Source organism: Sphaerodactylus townsendi, linkage group LG01 (assembly GCF_021028975.2).
Source record: "Sphaerodactylus townsendi isolate TG3544 linkage group LG01, MPM_Stown_v2.3, whole genome shotgun sequence".
Taxonomy (NCBI): Eukaryota; Metazoa; Chordata; class Lepidosauria; order Squamata; family Sphaerodactylidae; genus Sphaerodactylus; species Sphaerodactylus townsendi.
The window spans coordinates 73051447-73068992 of NC_059425.1; the positions used below are offsets into that span (position 1 = coordinate 73051447).

Genomic DNA, 17546 nt, shown 5'->3' on the forward strand with positions numbered 1-17546 from the left:
TTTTTATGAATGTAACGCCTTATATAATGGAACCACAGATGTGCAGAAAATCTGTACCTGCCCAAATTCCCTTTTCTGTCCCTGCCTGTACTACCTCATGTATCAGCTCATATACCAGAGTCATACATAGACTTGAAATAGTGGGATAATATTTGCAACATCAATACCAATATTCTTTTTATCAGATCTCATGCCAGGGATACATTACTTACAGTCCTTCCGGTGCTTGCAGCCCTGGAGACTGAAGTGAGGTTCTTTTTGATCTTTTAAGAACTATGTTGAACTTTTGCAAAACCAACAACAATCTAACCCCAACCCCCAAAACCAAAGTCATTGCCTAATGGCACTTAAAGTCTAACATTACAGTCATAATATTGAGCATTTGTATAATATACTTCAAACATTTCACATGCTTTGAATGTGTCAAGAATTCTTACAACCACACTTGGTGTACTAATATTATTTTTCACACAGTAAACTGCTGCTACTGTCATAACGTGGCTTCCCGCACCTTTCACGTTGAAACCTGTGATTTAGTGCTTTCCCCCCCTCATGCCTTGCCTGTGATTCCTTTCCTTGAGTAGAATTTGAGAATTACTAATTACTAATTAGCCATAAAGTGGTTAATCGGGGGATCAGTACAATTGATTTCTTGTATAGTTATTGGAAGGAATGTCCTTCCTTTCCATTCCCCCCCCCCCCCCCCCTCCAACAGACCACTAGAATTGGAGTGGAGACCATAGTAGGAAATGTCTCTCTGCTCCTAGGATTCAATATCGCATCAGGCAGAAGGGAGATCTGATCCAGAAGTGTGTTTGGTGTTTCTCAGCCTGGCTTTTGCTGCTTGTGTGTAATGTGGCATGCAGTAGAAAGGGAAATTGGAAGGGGAATTAGGATTGATTGACAAGTTTTTCTTTAGCTTGTCAGTCAGGGCAAGCTTCCTTTTCACACACTCCCCTGTGTGTGGGGAGGGGCTGTAGCTTGGTGTTAGAGAGCTGGCTTTGCATGTAAATAGTTCCAGGTTCAGTCCCTGGCACTTCCAATTAAAAGGTGTCCAGCAACAAGGCTGGGAAAGACTGTCACTTAGGAGAGCAGCTGCCTGTCAGAACAAACACCACTGACCAAACTAGATGGACCATAATCTCATAGCATCAAGCAGCTTTGTACACGTTCTGCAAAGGACACTTGCTTCTGTCTGATAGGTTTGTGCCCTTTTCCTGATGGATTTTTCCCTAGACTCAGAGCAAGTAGGGTTCCCTCCTTAGTTCTTCCCCAAATTCAAAGTCACCTATTCTCCTGTGCTTCAGCTGTTCCTCTCTGTCTCACCACTTTACTAGAAAATAAATTAGCAGACTAATTAGATGACTTAAGCAGCCGGCAGTTGCTTCCTGCCGCAATTCCAGCTGAATACAAGATGATCACAGCAGTTAAAAGTATCCACTTGGGACTCAGAATTGCCCAAGTTAATTTGCCTGCTCCACCTGGGCCAAGTCACTGGGCCACTTCCAAAACCAGTTTTTGGAAGGCAAGGCTGCCCAAGAGGTGATCTGTCTTATTTCCTTGAGAAAGAGCAGGATATGTATATAAGCATCCAAAAGTTGGCTCCAGCTGCATTTTTTTTCTGAGATGTGCGTTCCTCTCTGTCCTCGAGAGGATTTTTAAATACACAGTCCTCGAGTGGATTTTTAAATACACAGGAGTGTGCTCTTAAAAGGGGTCTTTGTGGAGGAGAAAAATTATACTTGATCAGTTCTGCTGTTCTTTGTCAGTGTTTTGCTGTGAATGCACAGATTGCAAAAGCTGCCATTTGCTTCCCAAGATTTACTTTTCTGGCCAACAAATAGTCTTGCCCGGATCCAACTCTTGTCATGCACAACTGTGAGTAACCACAGATAGATTATTCATAGCTCAACTGCATCAAAAGATATGTGCATCCTGCTCAGTGGACCTGACTGATTAGAGTGCAGCATTGTGTAGTGGTTAAGAGTTGTGGACTCTTATCTGGAGAACCAGGTTTGATTCCCCACTCCTCCACATGAACAGTGGACTCTTACCCAGTGAACTAGATTTGTTTCTCTGCTCCTCCACATAAAGCCTGCTTGGATTAGTCACAGTTCTCTCTGAACTCTCTCAGCCCCACCTACCTCACAAGATGTCTGTTGTGGAGCAAGGAAGGGAAGGAGTTTGTAAACTACTTTGAGCAAGGAAGGGAAGGAGTTTGTAAATTACTTTGAGACTCCTTATTGAGAAAAGCAGAATATAAATCCAAAGTTGTCTTCTTCAGATCCAAATTTGCATCTCTGTTAGCTGAGTGTGTTGAAGCCTGGTTGCATGTAGCTAAATCTGGCCATCTCTCTAGGTCAGATGTGATGGTGTACACAAGAACCAACCACTAGTATCACTTTTGTTAAAAACTGCAGGTGGCATCTGATGTACTTCAGGTTGCTTTTTATTGGACAATAGTAACTTGTCTTGATGCCTTTGTAAACATGTTCCTTGACATGAGAATCCAGGAATATTTTATTAACAAGAATTCTTCTTTGGATGGGAATCATCTGTCCTCTGGTCCTCGTGTTATATTGGTCCATGCCTCTATTTCCAGGACTACAGACCCATAACAATACAAATTTTTCTAGCATGGTTCTGTGAGCATTTCAGGTTTTGCTCATCTCACAAACCAATTGTGATTTGCTCACAATACCTGACTATAACTCATGAGTTGCTCTGTAGAAGGAAGATGCTTTTACCTTTCTAGAATATTGTGATATGTTGCAAGGTATTAGGTATTAGATGGAAAGTAGTCTCGTGTAGAGGTAAGTGTCTGCAGCTCTGGTTGGCTGCCAGGGATTTGGGGAGGGGGGGTTGGAAATGAAACATTGTCAGTCTTCGAAATCTCTTGTTAACTCAAGATGAAAATGTTGACCATTTGGTAAAAAAGCACTTAGGATGGTTTTTGTATGCATTTCAGATAGATCGCCTGGAGGAGAAGCTGACCCAGTGCAGAGAGGCCTTGGAAGAAGTGGATTTTAAACTGCGGAGAAAAGAACTGACTCCTGAGGGGAGGTATTAGTGGGAATACCAAGAGTACATTCATTGCTTTGTGGAGCTGCAGATGTCTGTTGCTCGTGCAACCACTGGTGGGCAAGATTTTTTTATTAGAAATGGCCCTGGGTAGAGCATAGTTGGTGAGTTTCCCAGGCTGTGGTTTGTTTTGAAAGGAGCTGACTGTGAATAGGGGAAGTAGAAGAACAGCTAAACTTGCGTCTTGTCCTTCACTGCTGTTCAAACACACTGAGAACCCTAATAGGCATTTTTCACCTGTGCTTGTTGGGGTATCCTTCTGCTACTTCAGTTATTTTGTCCCCATTAACATTTGGAGACAGCTGATTAGTTAAATTTAAGTGCTTTGTCCGCTCTGCACAAAAGCAGTTTTCTTCTCCTTTGTAACCTAGTGAATTACCTTTTATCTACTGACCTCCTGATGCCTGGAAATGCCAAATTTTGCAGCAGTCCACAGGCTTTGTTGCCTCCATATACTACTATCAGTCTTAATCTATTTCTGTGTGTATCCAGCACCAACAGTATGCTAATTGCTGTACAGAACATCACAGTAGCAAGTCAGGTTTCAGGGAAGAGGTAAATCTGGAGAAACAGTTTGCGATCTCTGTATCATTTATTCTTGGCCTCCTAGATGTGGGCAGGGGGAGGAGCTATGCAGGCACCCAAGCCGTCCCTTGGAAACCCTGGGTACTGTAAGCCTGACCTTCTGCCAGACATATGCCCAGTGGCTGGCAGTTTGTAGCAGAGCAGCAACTGGCGAAAAGGAGAGTGCTTCACCCTTCCCCACCCATACCTTCTTCTTTCCCTTTGTGACCCCCTCTCCCCCCAGTGCAGCACTCATACATCCAGAATCCCAACTTTCAGAGAGAGAGGTGGAAACAAGGGGAAGGATTAAACGCTGCACACTGTTTCGGTGCTATAAAGAACCACCACTGGGTGGCCTTTTTGTGCTTCATGTGTGATCTGGGCAATTGTCAGCTAACCCTCCAGCTGTACAAACTTTTAGCTGTCATAATGTTCTCAACTCTTTCAAGCTCGTCTTTTCAGACTAGAAGCGGGAGGATCCAAGATTCTCACAAAGATGAGGCAGCTGTTTTTCAGGGCCTCATGTCATTCCTCTGTTCAGATGTGGGCATTGGTGCCCCGTTTCACTGTTCTGGAAGCATATTAAGAAAAATAGCTGTTGCTTTAGCATTGATGAAATTATTGAATCTCGTTTATTTAAAACAAATGTCTTCTACTGATTAATATTGGATTCCCAGCAGATGCAGTGATTAAGACCCAAGCTATTCAGTCATGCTTTCAGATGTGCCCAGGTTTTTCAGTCTTCCTCTTTCGTAGTACCACTGTCTCTTAGCATGTAGTGAGAATCTGAACTATGGCTAACTGCCTGGGGCTCAGTTCATCTCTATCATCTCTTAGGATGGAAGCAGAGATACATGCAGTTACCCCAGTTTAGTATCCTGTTCTTTCTTTTGTTCAGAGTGGTACAGAGAATTTTAAAGACACCATCATACCTGTTGCAAGCAGAGACAGAGCGGTGCTGTGGGATGTCATGTCTCACACCCGGTATTAAATTTGGTGTTGCAAGGAGTGGATGGAGGAAGTCACTGGGTACAGCACCAGCAGCTCCATCTCTCTGGCAACATCACTTCCACCTTCAGTGGACTCGTGTGGTCTACCCGGGAAGGTTCTAGAGGCTTTGGTTTCCAGCTGAATTGGTTGACTACATTGCTTTTTTATCCCTAAGGCCCCCTCTTGTGTCATGGTTCCAAGGTTTTCCCCTTCCACATATCAGCCATTCAGTTCTGTTTTTAAATATTCTGAATTTAGCTTTCTCTAACACATTGATGTCTCTCTTTCCTCTACCTCTGAAGTACCTCTAAGAGTGCTCCTTATTTTGCTTTACTCAATGCTAGTGCATCCTGTGCTCTTCCCTCAGCTCATTCTGCAGTCTAGTTTGGCTCCATTTCTATCCTGGCTGCTGCTTTGCTCTCTAGGGAAACAACAAGCCCTATTACGCTCCCTGCCTTTTCTCGCTATCCCACAGAGCCTGCTCGGAACTGGCAGATAATTTGCTGGTGCATGTTTATTTCCAGCTTCACAGAAGCTGTTGTATCCTCTGTGCTGTAATGGAACCGTAGCTGCAGGTATTGCTTTTGGGCAATTTGATATGTTTTTGTGCTTTTAAACTGTGGATTAATTAATCATCTTGCACAGCTAACAACACAAGCTTTGGGTTTGTTCTTCTCCTTGGAAAGCAAAATACTGCAGCTGCTTCACTAGATCTTCTACTGAAATGAGGCCTGCTTCACACCAAGAAAATACATCATTGGTGAAATAGGGGTGTGTTTCTGTTTATCACTTGTGATAGATCACACATTAGACTAGAGTGACTCCTTTCCTAAGCAGAAGTAACTTTTGTATTTGAAATGTCATACTGTGTGAAGCGACTCTGAGTCCCAGACACAGATTTTTAGATTCAAAACCAAAGGGTAAGATTATTTCTTCAAGAGACTTCCTCCATGTGTTAGTAACAGTGTATTATTAACTGAGTTGCTTACCAACACACGCACGCACACACACACACAGACGTTGTAGAAGCCTCTGGAAGAGAGCATATTTAGGCCTAGGTCTCCCTAATAGCAGACTGTGTGGGAAACCTATATCTGAATGGCACTGTTTCAGATGGCAGGAGTCTGTACCAAAGGGGGCCATCAAGGCATGGATGGAGAGGAGGGAGGACTCTTTCTGGAGTGTCTGTTTTCTCCCCAAAGCATCTAACAACCTTCCTTGCATCTTCACAGAAAGTCACTGGAGAAGGAGAAAATCGTGCTGGCAGCCAAAGCTGAAGACTACGGTAAGTGCATGAAGGAAGTTATCAGAGATGCTGCTGTACCTCAGGCACACCTTAAAATTGGCAAAGGGGTTTGAATCTGAAACCATTTATTCATCTGGTCTTGAGTTCAGGGCTGGCAGTTCTTAATAGATAGACCCTAAGCAAAGTTTTGCAGGGCACCTAGTGGTTTGGGATGTAGAATGTTGAACTGTTCCACAACAAATGCAAGTACCCATTGCAGTAACTTCCAAACTGTGTATGATTCCATTTAGATTATGTCGCTTTGCTGGAGGCTACTCCAAAAAGTGAAAAAGAAAAAAAGGACAAGCATTCAATATTTTAAAACCTGGTGAAGTAAAATGGGAATGAGGAGTAAAAGATAAGTAGAAGTAGAGCATGTCAGTCATAAAAAGGGACAGAAGTGATACTTTAATGCTTGTGTCAGAAGGTAACCTTGTTGGTCTGCAGTAGAATAGCTAGATTTGAGTCCAGCAGCACCTTAGATTCAGACAAGACTTTTGGAGTATGAGCACTTGAGAGTAAAAGCTCCCTTTGTCAGATACTTTAGTGTTTGTGTGGTTGGGCAGTTCAGAAAAAGTGATGCTCTTTTAAAGTCAGCTACTAAATGCAGAGGCCAGTCGAAGCTTTGGAGCAGGTTTGTCTCTTCCCCCAGGCCATTCCCTTGATCAGGCTGCTTCACTGACCCAGAGCAAGTGCAGCTATAAAAATCTGATGTAATCATCCCCATTTGCCTGGGGATAAAACAACCCTTCCTGTCTCTTTAGTGATAGGTATTAACTATTTGCCACAGAATGCTTTTAATTTCAAGATTTGCTGAAAGTTTAGGAGGAGGGAATTTTCCTTTAATCAAAGGCCATTAACTCTCTTTGAGGTTACCTGTAAACCTGTACCTTCAGGCAGAGAGGCCAAACCCTGTTAATCTCAAGGAAAGACCATTTTATATTGTCTTGCAGTAAACAGGAATGTGGAACAATCTGTCAAATTTCCATATTTCACTTGTCCATCAAAGGGGACTGATTGTTCAGTAATTGGCGGGTAGGGGTGGTTTGTGATACATTTCTTCAGGCCTTGATCTGGATGGCATGTAGTCAAGATTCTAAAGAGGAAGAAGCAATTTTACAAATGCTAGTCTTACAAGTTTTGGGTGCCCCCTGGTGAGAAAAATGAGATGCTTACAAGTCATGGTAGCTGTATGTCAAGACAAAGGCTGAAGTGTGACATAAAATAGCCTCTAGATAAGAAAATTCCTCTTGATATAGCACTGTTTTATTAGAGCTGCAGAGAAAGGAGTGGGTGTGTGTCAGGGAAGTAAATTGGATAGGTCTTTTGGTGGGGGTGGCTACAACCATTGATTTAGCAAGAAAGAGAAGCTATTTGTGAATTCTTGGTACCTGCCTGTTCTAGCATTTTGAGGTTTGAGATACACTCAGCAGATCTGAAGATCATGGCCCGAAAACATCTTTCCTTTTCTTGCCCCGCCTCTTTTTTATATACCACAACTAGCCTGATGAAATGTTGTACAGAATTTGAAAGCTTGCACGCTGTTTTGTGTTTTTCTGGCTGGTCCTGAGGAAAGGCATTGCATGGATTTTTTTTCTTTTGGAGCTTGGCAGATAAAATTTCAATGCATAATTAGTTAAAGACAGCAGCACGTAATACCATGGCAAAGTTAATTTTGAGAAACAAAGACCCAGATATCAAATCCAAATGTCTTCCCCCATACTTGTATCCATAGTGGGGGAAATGGTACTTCCCCAACCATCAGTATTCCACGATTGCAACCAGCAATTGCTCGGTATGCTTGTAGTTGCACCAAGAGTGGTATATTATTTCCTTTTTCATTTATTTATTTTGCTTGGTTGTGATCCCTCCTTGCTTTTATACTGTATTCTTTTGAAGTGTAATAGAGGGGATGGGGAATACTGGTGAAAAGAATCCTGTAAGGATACTTTTCTTTCACCACTATCTGTCCAGTTTAACTTTATATAGTGCACAAATGCTATTAAAAATATGGAGGAAAGCTTTTTCTGTCATTACTCCCCTCCCCTATAGACACAATACTGTACCACTGGTCTTACTTGAGCAAGTTCTACCTTTATGCTCACTTCTTACCTGTTGTCTCAAAAAGCATTGAAAGTTACTGGCTTGGCAGACTATCTCTTGGCTGTTTAAGTTGTACTGCCACCTACTGGTAAGTCTTCAACATCCCTCTTCTGTTTCCTTTCGCTAGATTATAGAAAATAACTTCAGTGCAAGACCTCTTATATGAGGTATCCTCAGCAGGGGAGCTGTAGCCCATTCTTTTCCTATGAATGACTTAAGGCAGCTAACAGAGCTACCTATAACGGTACCAGATTGCTCCTATGTTAACACAATATAGCTGGACAGATGTTCTCCTAAGCAGCTTTGCCTTAAGGGCTTCCTCAGGCTTAATCTTTCTAACACATTAAGGAAAGCCATTGCACAATGTGGAGATCACTACTGGAAAACCTTGCAATGGAGAAGTGGCAGATTTTATGAGCCTGCAAAGGTGATGGGTAAAAGGTCCTGACCTGAGGATTAGAGTTTCCACATGGGTTCATATTGGGAGAGACAGACAGACAGACAATGACTTGTATCCGCTGAAGTTGCCTTCAAGAGTAGTTCCATCAGGGCACATTTCAGTATTCTAGCTTCAAGGTCACTGCAGCATGGAGTAACATGCCTGAAGCAGCCAGGTGTCCATAAGAGGCTAATCACACTACATAAAATTTGGAGTGATGGTGACGGGGAGTAGCCACCACACACTTGCTCTTCAAACAAGAGGATGAGACTTAACAACATACCTAAACACTTAACTGAATCCAAGAACAATAACTCTATTGGTTTGCAGACTATCACCCTTCCCAACCAGGACCACCTCTGACCTGACCGAATTCTATTTGTTTCTTGTTTTTTTCTCAGCTATTTGACCAGAGTCAGTTTAGTTAAGGGGATGTATCAGCAAAGTGTCATCAGCATAGTGTTTATGTCCTACTTAGGAGTGTCAGGTGATCTCATTCAGCAGTCTTACACAGATGAAGCATGGGTGGTAATGCTAAACCCTGGCATTAAATTCCATGCCGTTGACTCAGAATCTCTGATCACAACTTTGAGAACATGGTCCACTAATAGGAATTTAAACTGTGAAAGTGTTTTGCCCTTCATCCTACACCATAATGTTATGTGTACCAGTAAAATGGGGTAATCAGCTGTGTCAAAGGTAACTGGCAGATCCTGCAGACTTAATAGTGAGACGCTGCTTTTATCAGTCTGCAAGCAGAGGTCAGCTGCCAGAGAGACCAAGGCTTTCTGTATTCTAAAGCCAGATAGACAGGAGCCAAGGGCAGACAAGTTGTCCAGAAAAGTCTGGAGCTGCTCTGGTGGCAAAATCAGGCTTGTTCTGTGTGAAAGGAATGGCCCAGTCTCCCTACTGCAGTCAAGGTGTTTGATCTACCAGTAATCTAAACATCTAATACATTAAAAAGAAATACATTACTGTGTTTTCTGCTGCCTTCATACAAATATGTTCAGAGCATTAAAGATCAATTTAGCATTGTGAAATTCTCCCAGATATTTAACCTAAAATAATTCACTGTCCACTTGGAATATTATAAACAGCCAGCATTCAGGGTTAGACTCTGTGCTGATGGTTATATACAACCTAGTGTGCTGCAGCAGCAAAAAAGGCAAACTCTATGCTAAGGATTATTAGAAAAGGGACAGCCAATATTATAAAGCTCCTGTATAGATTTATGGTGTGGCCTACTTTAGAACATAAGAATGAGCCTGCTGGATCAGACCAGAGTCCATCTAGTCTAGCACTCTGCTACTCGCAGTGACCCACCAGATACCTTTGGGAGCTCACATGCAGGATGTGAAAGCAATGGCCTTCTGCTGCTGCTGCTCTCGAGCACCTGGTCTGCTAAGGCAGTTGCAATCTCAGATCAAGGAGGATCAAGATTGGTAGCCATAGATCGACTTCTCCTCCATAAATCTGTCCAAGCCCCTTTTAAAGTTATCCTGGTTAGTGGCCATCATCACCTCCTGTGGCAGCATATTCCAAACACCAATCATGCGTTGCGTAAAGAAATGTTTCCTTTTATTAGTCCTAATTCTTCCCCCCATCATTTTCAATGTACGCCCCCTGGTTTTAGTATTGTGAGAAAGAGAGAAGGTTGTATAGCCTTGGAATTAAATGAGACTACTCTTTTTTTTTTTCATTTCAGTCCCCCGTGCCTTCAAGTAATTTAGGGTAGAATACATGCGGAGCTTCCATTTGATGCTCACGATGCGCCTGTGAGGTAGATTATGATGAAAACCGGCACAAGCTTCAGGGCCACCCCCACCCCGACAATTCAGTGTGTGATTTAGATTGTGACACAAGCTGAGGCACGCACAGGCTTTGTCAGATAAGCAGAAATCAATGCAGCTGCTTTTATTTATGTATTTATTCCATTTATGCCCCGCCCTACAATGAAGTCTCAGGGCAGGTTAAAAGCCCCATTAAAACATACAGTCCTAAAAACATAAAACATAAACATTAAAAACCACCATTAAAACATCCTTTAAAAACAGTCAGTAGCAACATCCTTAAAAATCACCCCACCCTCCCCCCACCCTTCAGCTAGCATTGTTGCGGGGGACCCTGGGGAGTCACACAGTGAAGGCCTGGTACTAAAGAGGAAGGTTTTCACAAGGCGCCGAAATCCATAAAGTGTTGGGACGTGGCAAATTTCTGCAGGGAGGCTGCTCCACAGCTTGGGGCCTACCACAGAAAAAGCCCTCCTGCAAGCCCCCTCCTGCCACACCTCAGCAGCAGAAGAGATCACCAGGAGGGCCTCCCCACTTGACCTCAGTGCACGGGCCTGTTCATATGGGTGTAGGCACTCCTTTAGATAGATGGGGCCCAAGCCATTGAGGGATTTAAATATGATTGTCAATACCTTGAATTGGGCCCAATACCAAATGGGGAGCCAGCGTAGTTTTTTCAAGGCCGGTATGCAACCAGCCAGGTTGACCTATCAGCAGCCTAGCTGCTGCATTTTGCACCAGCTCCAGCTTTTGGATCGTCTTCAAGGGAAGCCCCACGTAAAGCGCATTGCAGTAATCCAGACAGCAGTACTGTGGCCAGGTCCCTTCTGTCCAAACAACGGCAAAGCTGGCAAACCAGCCGGAACTGCTGATAGGCACTCCTGGCCACCTCTGACACCTGTAATTCCAAGGACCGAGCAGAATCCAGGAGCACCCCCAGATCTCACACCCAGTTCTTCAAGAGCAACATCGCTCCATCGAGGGTGCCCTCTGATCTCTTGGGACCCATTGCCCAACACACACACACACACACACACACACACACACACACACACACACACACACACACACCACTGTCTTATCTAGATTCAGCCTCAGTTTGTTGGTCCTCATCCAGTTCAACACTGCTTCCAGGCAAGTATCCAACACTGAAGGGCCTCCTTGACTCAGCTGGAATTGAGTGGCAGAGCTGGGTGTCATCCGCATACTAATGGCACCCAACTCCAAACCCCCTGATGACCTTCCTTCAACGGCTTCATATAGATATTAAAAAGCAGAGGGGAAAGCAGAAAAAGAGAAGGCCGGTTACTTGTAAGAGGGAAATGCACCCAACAGTTGTAGGCAACGCAGTCAAAGGACCAGGTAAACCTTATCTGCTGCCGCCTCTCTTAGTTGGGGTTGATGCAGGAGGCACTGAGGAAAATAAGCCTGTAGCAGTTCAACAGCTACCTGGTTGAGGGATCTGTCTAAGATTCCAATTCTGAGTAGTAAGCTAATAACTGGTCACAAGTGTTAAGCACAAGATTACTTTTAATTTTAGGTTAAAAGAGTATCTCATTGTATTTTCCCTCTTTGTCCCGCTCTTCTTTCAGAGAAAGAACTGAAAATGCTTCACCGGGCAAATCACAAGAACGCAGCACTCTCAATAGCCCTTTTAGTTTTGGTGGTGGTGATTTATGTCTGCTGGACGATGTAACAGATTACACAGGCACCTTCCTAAGGACTTGACTGCAGAAGCCTCCTTTGTTCTCCCTCGGCCCTTCTCAGGGGTGCGTTGGTCTCTCAGCACCCTGACCTTTCACAGCCTAGGCCTTTCTCACCTTGGACACCTCAGGAAGGTAATTAAGCAAGAGCAATCTTGGAGATCAGGCTCATGTTTTATGAAGCCCCCTTAGTCCAAAGATGGTAACCTGAATAAGCTTCTGTGGGTGGTGGTGAAGTATTAAATTTTTGGATAAATTAAGTAAGGAAAGTGTCAGTTTCCCCTGATTTTAAATGGCCACCTGTGCTCTTTCAGCTTCTCAAACTGTTCCAGCATTTTGGGAGACTAACTCCTCTTCCTTGCTTAGATGATACTTTCTCCCACTACATTTATTGCTAGGCAGAATAAGAATGTGCCATCAAGTCACAACTGTCTCGTGGTGACCCCCCTCCACTGGGTGTTCTAGGCATGAGATGAGCAGAGGTTGTTTGCCACTGCCTTCCTCTGTGTAGTCTGTCTTGGCAGTCTCCCATCCAAGTACTGACCATAGTCAACCCTGAAGAGCTCAGGCCTAATTGGGCTTATTGGGCTGTGTAATACATGCCACAAATCACAGTCATGCCCACCAAATCTCCCTCTTTTCCCATGCCTGTGAACCTCGAGCCTTCTTCTGTTGCTGTTGAGTTTCCTCAGGCTGCCACTTTACATGCAGGTGCAGCCAGGGCTAACATATTTCTAACAGCATGCAACATGATGGCGATGTAGGTTGGCTAATACCACAATTTAAATAATCACTACCCTGCCTTTATGTGATTGCCTAACTAGTAATTGTACCCAGTATGAAGGCTGTACTGCTTATGTATTTGTATAATGGGATCAAAATAGCTTGAAAGGAAACCCTGCTTCCACAGAGAATCATAGATTCATAGAGTTGGAAGAGACCACAAGAGCCATCAAGTCCAACCCCCTGCCATGCAGGAACACACAATCAAAGCACTCCTGACAGATGAGCATCCAGCCTCTGTTTAAAAACCTATGAATAGGGACACTCCATCACTCTTTGAGGCAGTGAATTCCACTTGAACAGCCCTAAAAGTCCCTCACCAACATGGCATCCCTTCAAATATTTGAACACAGCTATCATGTCCCCCCTTAACCTTCACTTCTCCAGACTAAACATCCCCAGCTCCTCATGTTTCTCTTTGTAGGGCTTGAATTCCAGACCTTTTACCATTGTGGTTGCCCTCCTCTGGACATGTTCCAGCTTGTCAATATCCTTCTCAAATTGTGGTGCCCAGAACTGAACACAGTACTCTTAAGATAGGTCTGACCAATGCAGAGTAGTGGTACTATTACTTCCCTTCATCTAGACCCGTGGTGGCAAACCTTTGGCACTCCAGATGTTATGGACTACAATTCCCATCAGCCCCTGCCACCATGGCCAATTGGCTATGCTAGCAAGGACTGATGGGAATTGTAGTCCATAACATCTGGAGTGCCAAAGGTTCGCCACCACTGATCTAGACACTATACTCTTATTGATGCATCCCAGAATTGCATGGACTTTCTTGGTTGCCATATCACACTACTGACTCATGTTCAGTTTGTGGTCTACTAGGACTCCCAGATCCCTTTCACATGTACTGTCAAGCCTGCAAATTGTTGCTTCTATCCCCCTTAGCAGGGAGTCCCCTACCACCACCACACGTCTCCTGTGGGGTTTTGCAGGTGACATTTCATGGGTTGAACCTTCTGTCACTTGTGCATTTTTGATCTGAGTCTGTTCCTCCTGTGATTGTTCCTTACCCTCATCGAGAAGGGAGAGAACCTCAAAACGATTCTGTAGTTTCAAATTCACAGAATGCTCTCTGGTCCTTTTGCTTCTATGGGTTACATTCCTCCAATTGCCAATAAGCAGCTTTCATACTAGCTGGACTTACACAAAGCTCTGCAAGGACTTACAGAGGTGGGATAAAATTATATACAGTGGATCTTTGAATATATGCCAGGGCAGATACATTTTGTGTTCATCTTTTGAATTTACTTTGGTCTGTGCATTTTCACCAGATGGCTAATAGCATTTATATTGAATACAGCAACCCAAGATGTTCACATGAAACAGTTAACGAAGCACTACATTCGTCTCACTGATTTAGTAGACAACTTTTGAGTAGAATTTGGTTTTTTCCCATTTCTGTATATGGTGTTTAGGCCAGAACACAATTTTTTCTTCTTCAGATCAGACCACGAGGCTTGGAAAGTCATTTAAGCCAAGAACAAAGCATGTTTCTGAATTACAAGGACTGTATTGGCAACATGCAGACAAATAAATGAAGAAAATGATATCATAGAACAGACTGTATAAACATTTTTTGTAGTAAGACATCTTGCACCCCCCTACCCCGCCCCCCCCCACACACACACACACAACAGGAGAGGGAAGCTGAATTATCCACAGGGTCAGACTAATCTTTATAATACTCTTTAATGATAAGGTCATGTCTGCACTTGGATTACGTGATTCTAATTTTCATTAGAGACTTTGTTTTCTTCAGGCATGTGGCCTTTCAATTGCTGCGTTTTTAAAAATGCCTTTAAAGAGTCAAAGATCCTCATATCCTCTCAGATGGAAGGCACTTGACCTCAAGATGACATCAGAGCTTCTGCTAAGTGATCACCACCTCCCTCACAGGAGAACGATAGTTACAACACAGGGGAAGGGTGAGACAGGTGTTTCAGAACCTATTGCCCTCCACTCCCACAAATCTCTCCCACATAATGGAATAATAGTGCAGGAAAACCAGATTTCCCTTATATCTTCCTTCCTGACCTAAAATTCAGCCTCAAAAAAGGTATCCTCTGTCATTTACAAAAAGGGGATCAAAGGCTTATTAATCTTACAAGTTGCCTATTGAGCTCACAGGGAAAAGCAGCTCAAATTACACTCAACATCTTTAAAACAAAATACTTTTAAAAAAATGAAACCAGGAAGTTCAAATTGCAGTTATCAGCTGCTACTTATCCCCCTTTGTCCCATTTGAAATGTTTGATTGAGCTATATAATTTCTTCTGCTCTACCCAGTCTTTAGGACAGGAAGCCATTTTTGACAGGGATGGGAATGCCGTTTGAAGCCTGCACATTCCCTGCCCTGCTGGCTGCAAGTAGTGGTTTTGTGAATACATACTGGACCTTAACAAAGATTCTGCATTACAAGCAACTCGCCTTCTCTTTTTCTGTTCCTTCTCACACCTAATCCAACTTTATACATAACAGCATTTAACTCCAAACTACAACTCCCCTTAGTACCATTTTCCAGTAAAAACCCTAAACTTTAATCTATGCCTTGCAACACTGGTCACACAACACAACTTCTGTAACTAAAGTGACATTCCTATGTTGGATCTTCCAGTCTCAGGGAGACCACCAGGCTAAACAGACTGGGCCTATTTATGATGCCTGAGATTTAGTCACACAAGCCATTAATAGGTACAAGATTTATATACTACCCCTAAGGAGGCTTCTGAGAGTTTAAAAGTGAAGTTTACAAATGAACATGGGTCTGTGCTGCCTAGTATGAGTGAAAAACACCTCACCCAGAATCCAGTACTTCTCTTCACAGACAGGCCATGTCCCTTTGCATAATTCCTGTTTTGACTTCTTTGGTGTGAGAGGGGCTGAGGCTTGTTTGGTGCCTACCTTTTTAGGAGGCCTGACATACTTCTTTAAGGCACGACCTTGGCAACCAATACCCATCCCACCCAATCAATACTGTCCTTTATTGCCAACCCACAAGTGCTTAATTGACTTCACTGCCTAAGCCCAAGCACTTTTGCTATATTATTAGCAAATGGCTCCCAGATCCTACATGAAATGCCAACAAGGGGAAAGCACAGCCATGCACCTTCAAATTGCCTTTTGTTCCCCGCACCTGATGGCGCATACTGAATAAAAGACAGGCTGTTTTTCATTGTTATTAGGGAAAACATGAAGGATTCCTTATTCACAGTTCTGTGCCTTCACTCCAGACAGGATTTCTGACCCACACAGTTAGATGTTTTTATGCCGATTTTAAGAATTCAGAAAGTTCTCTACAAGATGGCATCTGCATTATCCTGGAAGGATCACGTTGTGGTCTTTTCAGGCAACCCACAGGCTTCTCAGATCTCTCTACGGTCACCAGTCCTCTCAACTTCAGATCTTCCCATCTCTCTGACTTAGGGAAAACCACAGGACGTGCCTCAAGCAAAACATCATCTTTCTGGAACTAGTAAGAGCCAAAGGAGGTCAAAAAAGGACATGCCTCAGGATGGCAGCCTTATATATTTGCATAGAACCATGAAATTCAGCTGGAAGCAGAGTCACAAGATCACTGCTACCTAAGCTGCTACTATCAACTTTTGCCTGACTTCTGCTCCCCAAGATACCAGCACCCAGAATTTCCCAGGACCATAAGCCAAACAGGCAGTGCACAAGACTACATCCCAATGCATCACTTGCCCTAAAGGCCTGTTGCACAGAAAGGCAACCCAAGCCAAAATAAAGCTGATCAAAACAGGTGGTGCTGGAGACCGGTGCGCGTCTTCTTGTTTGCTGGGTTACATGTGGGGGCCACAATCCAGGCTATGTTCAAAGGATGGGTTGAAAAAGCCTAGGGAGGGTATGGTGGGGATCAATCCGGAAGAATGTCCTCTGCTCCAGGAGTCTCATCTCTTGTGCTCCTTGAAGCATTGGCTGCCAGGAGCAAATACATATATACAGTGCCATTTTGCAGTCTGAACTCTTGTCCCATTTATTTTGCACTGAGCACCCTACCACCCAACTGGCCCTCCTTGTCAGCAGTTTCTTCCATGGCTCACTGCATCTGGTTGGAAGAAACCCATTCCAATCCTTGGCTAAAGGTTCCAAGCCAGGTTCAGTCCCTGTCCCCTAGGACTTGACAAGGGACTGGTCAGAGGGGAGAATGGAGTCTGATGAAGGACAAGACAGCCTCTTTGGATAGCGTTTCTGGATCTTCACTTTTTTGAGAGTCGTGCACTTTGACGCCATCGCCCCATTCCCAGAAAAGGCGGTTGAAGTAGCAAATGCTGGGGACAAAGAAGATAGAAATAAGCAAAGAAAGCCAACCCAGGTGATGATACAGAAAACACTGTGGATAAGAAGGTCAGGGTGGATAAAAATTAATGATTTTTTAAAAAAATAAATAAAAAGGTCAGATTTTAATTGGATTTTTTTAATAGAATGCTTTTTGAGGAAAAATCTATCTAAAGATACTTTAAATAGTTTTATATTTAAGATATAGTGTAATTATTAAGCCTGAAATAAGGATTTGTTTTTAGTTATGTAGAATGAGACTGTATATTCATGCAATGATTACATTTTGGGGTAAATGAATTCCATTAATCCAGTCACAATGTCATGCTGTTCCAGAGGTTTCTATAAGAATTTGGGCAATTTTCCATCTAGAAGATATTATCACAGACGCTTTATGTCACACAAATGTCTCTACTTCACAGCAAAAATGTTATAAAATAAACATACAGAGTTGAGAGAAAGACTTTGATCTCATTGTTCCTTTGCAATTTTATGTACAC

General features: G+C 43.3%; 2 protein-coding genes across 4 annotated transcripts in view; one reads left to right on the plus strand and one right to left on the minus strand.

Annotated features, from left to right (window-relative positions):
• Positions 1-17507, plus strand: part of CCDC167 (coiled-coil domain containing 167) — a 31856-nt gene extending 14349 nt beyond the window's left edge. Inside the window, exons 2-5 of one of the 3 annotated variants that reach the window (XR_007243237.1) lie at positions 2969-3063; positions 5868-5920; positions 11845-12090; positions 15044-17507. Coding sequence is in view for 1 of the 3 variants with exons in the window: in XM_048519723.1 (XP_048375680.1) it covers positions 2969-3063; positions 5868-5920; positions 11845-11948 (252 nt within the window). In the remaining 2 variants the exon portion in view is untranslated. Of the gene's footprint in view, positions 1-2968; positions 3064-5867; positions 5921-11844; positions 13137-15043 lie in introns of those variants that run through there. The other 2 variants (XR_007243240.1, XM_048519723.1) reach the window with 2 other exon arrangements.
• Positions 16008-17546, minus strand: part of CMTR1 (cap methyltransferase 1) — a 45341-nt gene continuing 43802 nt past the window's right edge. The window contains exon 24 of the mRNA XM_048519615.1: positions 16008-17039. Coding sequence (XP_048375572.1) covers positions 16904-17039 — 136 coding nt within the window. The 3' untranslated portion in view covers positions 16008-16903. The remainder of the gene's footprint in view (positions 17040-17546) is intronic.